Below are 5,529 nucleotides of genomic sequence, written 5' to 3'. Positions count from 1 at the left end.
CGATTTCCTTTTTACCTTTTTTTGGCAAAGGATGACGTGGCCCAATAAAAAAGGATGCATTTTTTGTAATAAATGCACATGGAGACAGGTTTGACTTTTAAAGCTTTTAGTTTTTTTATTCAGGCTGAGCAGACAACATTTGTAGTGGTGCCGACGTGTCACGTGACACATGGCGCCTCGTGTACATGTGCGCGCATGTATCAGCTTGTTATTGGATTTAAAAGGGGCTGCGCTGATGCGCCTCCACGTCAGCTGCAAACTAGCTATTTTATAGTGTTAGAAGAAAACCTCCACAGTATCATCATACAATCTAAGCCACAATTATAAGTTCAAATGCCCAGTGCTGGTTCTTGTTCCCCTTGGGATCCATGGAGTGTTTGGACATGCACCATGTGGTCTATAGACAGGCTTATCAGCATTAGTCATCAGCTATATGAAGGGAACCAAATATTAGTCAAGTTTATTAACTGTGTGGTACTATCTTAGAATTGTTATTTCCACTCTACTTGGATGATCTTCCTTCGAAAGCACACGACAATCATCACCTTGAATGCCTTGGTATTTCGGGACTTCAAACACATCATACTCTCATCCGAGTGTTGTTGTCTCTCACTCTCTCTATGTCTCTCTCTCTCACCCGCTCACTCGACATATATATATATATATATTCTCTCTCTCTCATGGTCAGTCTCTCACTTTCTCGATGTCTCTCTCTCTGCCAATCTCTATGTCTCTAACTCTCTCTCTCTCAGTCACTATATATATCTCGCTCATTTCATCTCCCTCTCTCTTGCTTGCTCAATTTTGTCCCTCTATCTCTATCTCTATCTCTCTATTTTGTGCATTCATTCATCAGTTCCATTTTTCATCTTGGAGGAATGACGGTACGGGACTGATGGCAGAATGGTTACAATGTAGATTTTAGGAAGATGAATGTTAGGACAAAACCAAAATCCATGGTGGATGACTAAACAAACAGCCTTGTTCATCCTAAAGCTCCATCCATATTTGGTCCAACAGTCCTATATGCAACTATTGTGGCGAATTAGTTTGGAATTGAGGAAGAGTAATTTTATGGCATAGGGTATTAGTGTATTATAATATAGCTACTTTTACATTTTAGGTTATTGTATTTAGATTAAGTTTGATAAAGCTTGGGGAAGTGAACATGACATATCATAGATTTGGGGAAGGAAATCTATTTTATGGAATTGATTTGTGAGCACCGACTTGATCTATTTAGTTTTAAAAGTCACATATGTATTGAGATTCAAATTTCTTTTGAGGGGTATATTGTAAATTGCCTTGTAATGCAATATTCTTTTAGGAAAAGTTCTTGCCAAATTTTCATCTTTGACTAGTCAATTTGACATGACCGGGACCAGACCTGGACCGAACAAGACCGGACCTGGACCGAACCTAGACCGAACAAGACCAGACCGGAACCGGACGTGGACCGAACAAAACCGGATTGGAACCGGACCGAACTCTAGGTAAGGTTTAGGTTAGGGTTTGACATTTTGGACCGGGGACCGGACCGAACCGGGACCGAAAAAAGACCGGACCGGAAGTGGACCGAACTTTAGGTAAGGTTTAGGTCCATGCCAAAAAACTGGACCGGACTGGACCCTATCCCACATACTACCTATTCCCCGCCCCAGCCCCCTTTCAATAACCCCCAAAGCTCATTGACGCTGCTTCTCATGCACAACGCCTCTGTCTCCCCCCCCCCCCTTCTCCCTGCTCCTCCGGGGTACTGAACCGGACCGAGACCGAGCAAGACCAGACTGGACCCGGACCGAACTTCAGTTACGGTTTAGGTCCATGCCATAAAACCAGACCGGACCGGGACTATCAAACCCTAGTTTAGGTACATGCCAAAAGACCGGACCAGACCGGGACTGTCAAACCCTATTTATAGGTGTGGAGCGAGCATAAATATCTCAATTACATACGCACGGAGGGTGATACCAGTGTAGAATTTCTCGAATTTTGAGTATAAAGATGTTTGCTAGCCCCTTCTTCTCCATGGCCGCATCAATCCTCTCCAAGGCTCAGAGATGGCGGGGGAGATCCACCGCAGCCCTCTTCCGGCGAGGATTCCTCAATGAAGGCCCCGATTCTGTAGACGAATTGCTCGACAGACACCTCGTGAAGAAGGAGAAGAGCTCGGAAGACGACGGCCATGGCGAGATCGCGGCGGTCCGGCGGTTGACAAGTACCAGGAGAGAAGCGCTGGCCCTCTACCGTGACATTCTCCGCGCGACCCGCTTCTTCCCTTGGCCTGATTCACGAGGAGTTCCATGGAGAGAGGTGCTCCGGGAAAACGCTCGCCGGGAGTTCGAGCAAGCTCGGTTCGAGCGCGATCCCGAGATCATTACCCGCCTCCTCATCGGTGGAAGAGATGCTGTTCAATCTGCCCTTGATAAGCTCGTCGAGAAGCATCGGAAGATGGCTGGGGATGGTGGAAAGGGGGAGAATTTCCGCCCGTAGAAGAGAACAGACTGAGGTGAGGGTTTTGTTTCTCATGTCAAATATGTCTTGATTTCGTCGTCTTCTAATGATTAATCGATGAGCCATGTCGAATTTTGAAGATTCTGTCATGGGTAAGTCGGCAGATATACATCAGTGAAAATTCTCGCATGATTCATTCGGAAAGGAGAAGTTCTTGATGACTCAGTTTGCTCTTGATCAGCTGGTTGAGAAGCATCGGTTGATGCCGACGATGGAGTGGGTTTCTTCCTCATGTGAAATGATCTTGATTTCATCATCTTCTTTTGATTAGTTGATGACCCATCGTAGAGATTTTTGAAGATTTTGCTGTCGATAAGTTATCCCTCGATTCCTTTGAAGAGGATAAGTTCTTATTGTTGATCTATTCTATGCATCTACCTTTGAGAATATCGCTCCATTGATGGTTGTTCACCCCATTAGCTTATTATCTTCTGATTTTTGGAGGACACATTGTTGAGTTCTGCCATGGAAAAACTCGGACATGACAAATCATTAGTATATTCTTGATTTACAATCCAAATCTTTCAATTTTTATTGGCAAGATTTTTTCGAAGAGGATAAGTTCTTGCTGAGTCAGTTTGAACGCTTAGTGTACTGCAGATCGACTTTTCTCCAATCCGTTCGGCTGTTAAATTTTCTTGACCCAATTGTGAATCGAGAAAATCCGATAGACATTTGCAGATTTGAACCTGGAATTTGTGTGAAAGAATGCTCGAAATCTATAAACCGAAATCTGCAGCAAGAGCAGAAATTGGCGATAAATGAATGATGAAAGAGTATGCCTGAATTTTTTCTGCGAACATGTGTATGCCTGAATCACCTTTGGACATGCTTAAAACCCTGGCAGAACGTCTTAATATGTAAAATATCCCCATGGAAAAGATTTAGGATCAAAGGGCCGGCTGGAGCAATGATTACAACCTCCCACAGGTGATTCCCAATCATTTATGTACAAATCATATCCTACTGATATTTATTCCGATTTTTTATTAGTCATCTTAGATGAGCCAACTTGACTCGTCATTTACTTTATTGAACAACAGACTCTTCCAATTGAATCTTGGAAAGATGCTCTTTTTTCTGTTGATTTCTCAATCCAGCCTCAAAACAGCTCTGTGCATGTTTTTTATCGAACCTGTAGCATATTATACAATTTTATGTAGTGAGCTAGCGGACAAATTAAAAACAAGAAAGAATGAAAAATAATCAAGAGGCTGATTTCATTTTTTATTATCCATATTGGCTGTGTAGGCTCCTCGTTGACTTGAGAGATCTGCTCCTCAAACAAGCTCTATGGACAATCTCTACATTTCATGATCATTCTTAATCTCGAATACGCCAATCCAGATTGTTCCTGGATTAAAGAATAATTTTATATTGTTCTGGTGTGACAATATGAATTGATATTGACCACAAAACGACGCAAGTAAAATGTTTAACTTCAAGTTACTAATTTTTCTAGGATAAATCAGAAAAAAAGTTATTTTCAATATTTCTAATTTTCAATTATGACGAATATTTGTAAAGTGATGAGTTTTCATGAAATATTCCTTTTTGCATAAGCCTTAGTATTATTTTCGATCTCTAGTGGGTTTATCCAACTTCTTGAAATTCTCTCTTTCCTACTCGAGAACATTAAATGCATATCACTATTTCCCACAAACAGATAAAATCATAAGGACCATAAAACAGATTGGATCAGTTCTTTCCCCCCTCTGTTATAAAAAGATGTGATCGATTGAGTGGCCTTGGTTGATGATCAAATTATTCGAATGGAATGATCAACTCAGCCAGACTAAGATCAGACTGAACATGGCCACTCAAGATAGGTGTTAGATTCATTGGGTAATCACGGTTGGAGTTTGTATGGTGATATGCTCTGAGAGGGGGTGAATTAGACTTGCATATCATTTCTGGGAACTTCAACTCGTGTTCTATTTATAATTTTATATTTGTTAAACTACAGTCACTTCATATCTCTCTTTGGGCCGGATGTTTTGTACACTAGTTCAAGGATTCATTCACCTAATGAAGCCGCCCACGAGTCCAATCAACTTCATACAATCATTTTGCAATTGCCATTCTTTACAGACGACATATAGACGAGTCCAATCAACTTCACACAAAACATTACTTGTTGTCCTGACGTGAAAGTAGGGTTGGTTTGTGTGACCGGTGCGAAAAGAGTCAGTTTTGCAGTCCGGTTTGATTTTCCGGACCGCACATCAGATAGTTCTACAGTACTTCACACCGCACATCGACCATGGTCGTGCGCAGTGCAAATGTGTGATTTGTTTGGTTTTATTTTAATGTGAATTGCAGCGGCAAGAGTCTCGTTTCTGGTTTCCCTCTTCCCTCTCTCTTCCGCAACCTGCGTGATGCAGTAACAAAGCCAGGAAAATGGCCGGCAAGCTTCTGCCTTGGACAGACGTTTACAAGCAAGAGATAGATCGAGAGTTGAGAGCAGTGCAAGGGTTTCGCGACCTGCATGCAGCCACTCCTCTTGTCTTCCTTATATCTAATCGATGGACTTGACAGGCTTTGTATTATTCTTCTTCTTAATCTTTTTTGGACTGACTTCTTCTTCATCATCTTTGAATTTCAATAGTAAGAATTGGTTTTTTTTCCGTCTTCACAAATCAATGGACTGAACTGGCTTCTTCTTCTTCCTCTTATTCTTCTTCTTGAAAAATCTATGGGCTGAACTTGTTTACTATTCTTCTTTGCACATGAATGTACTGAACTGGCTTATTCTTCTTTTTCTCAAATTAATTGGCCGAATTGGCTTCTTATTCTTCTCCACACAACTATAAACTGAACTGGGTACATCTTATTATTCTTCATTTCCATTTTCTTAATCGATGTACACTTAATCTTCATCATCTCCAAGAGAACTGAACTGGGTTCTTGTTATTCTTGTTTTTTATCCCAAATCAATGGGCTAAATTGGCTTCTTGTTGCTTTTATCATCACCATCTTCTTTTCAGGTCAGCTTCTTCTTATTCTCATTCATCC

General features: G+C 41.4%; 1 protein-coding gene across 3 annotated transcripts; it reads left to right on the top strand.

Moving 5' to 3' along the window:
• The first annotated feature begins 1,949 nt into the window (after positions 1–1,949).
• EMB1793 (LYR family of Fe/S cluster biogenesis protein) lies at positions 1,950–5,141 on the top strand. Of its 3 annotated transcripts, none has more exons than XM_078583996.1 (2): positions 1,950–2,509; positions 2,696–3,048. In XM_078583996.1, the coding sequence occupies exon 1, from the start codon at positions 2,005–2,007 to the stop codon at positions 2,491–2,493; it is 489 nt and encodes a 162-aa protein (XP_078440122.1). In that variant the 5' UTR covers positions 1,950–2,004; the 3' UTR covers positions 2,494–2,509; positions 2,696–3,048. The 3 variants fall into 3 exon arrangements, with proteins under 3 accessions (XP_078440122.1, XP_078440119.1, XP_078440120.1); XM_078583993.1 differs by lacking the exon at positions 2,696–3,048 and adding an exon at positions 4,837–5,141 and having other exon boundaries at positions 1,951–2,509; XM_078583994.1 differs by having other exon boundaries at positions 1,951–2,509; positions 2,595–3,048.
• The last annotated feature ends 388 nt before the right edge of the window (positions 5,142–5,529 follow it).

This window comes from Wolffia australiana, chromosome 12 (assembly GCF_029677425.1).
Source record: "Wolffia australiana isolate 7733 chromosome 12, ASM2967742v1".
Classification (NCBI taxonomy): Eukaryota; Viridiplantae; Streptophyta; class Magnoliopsida; order Alismatales; family Araceae; genus Wolffia; species Wolffia australiana.
This window is presented reverse-complemented; position numbering and strand designations above follow the sequence as displayed.

Coding starts and splice junctions, on each gene's coding strand:
- EMB1793 (XM_078583993.1), top strand. CDS start 2,005: ATGTTTGCTAGCCCCTTCTTCTCCATGGCCGCATCAATCCTCTCCAAG.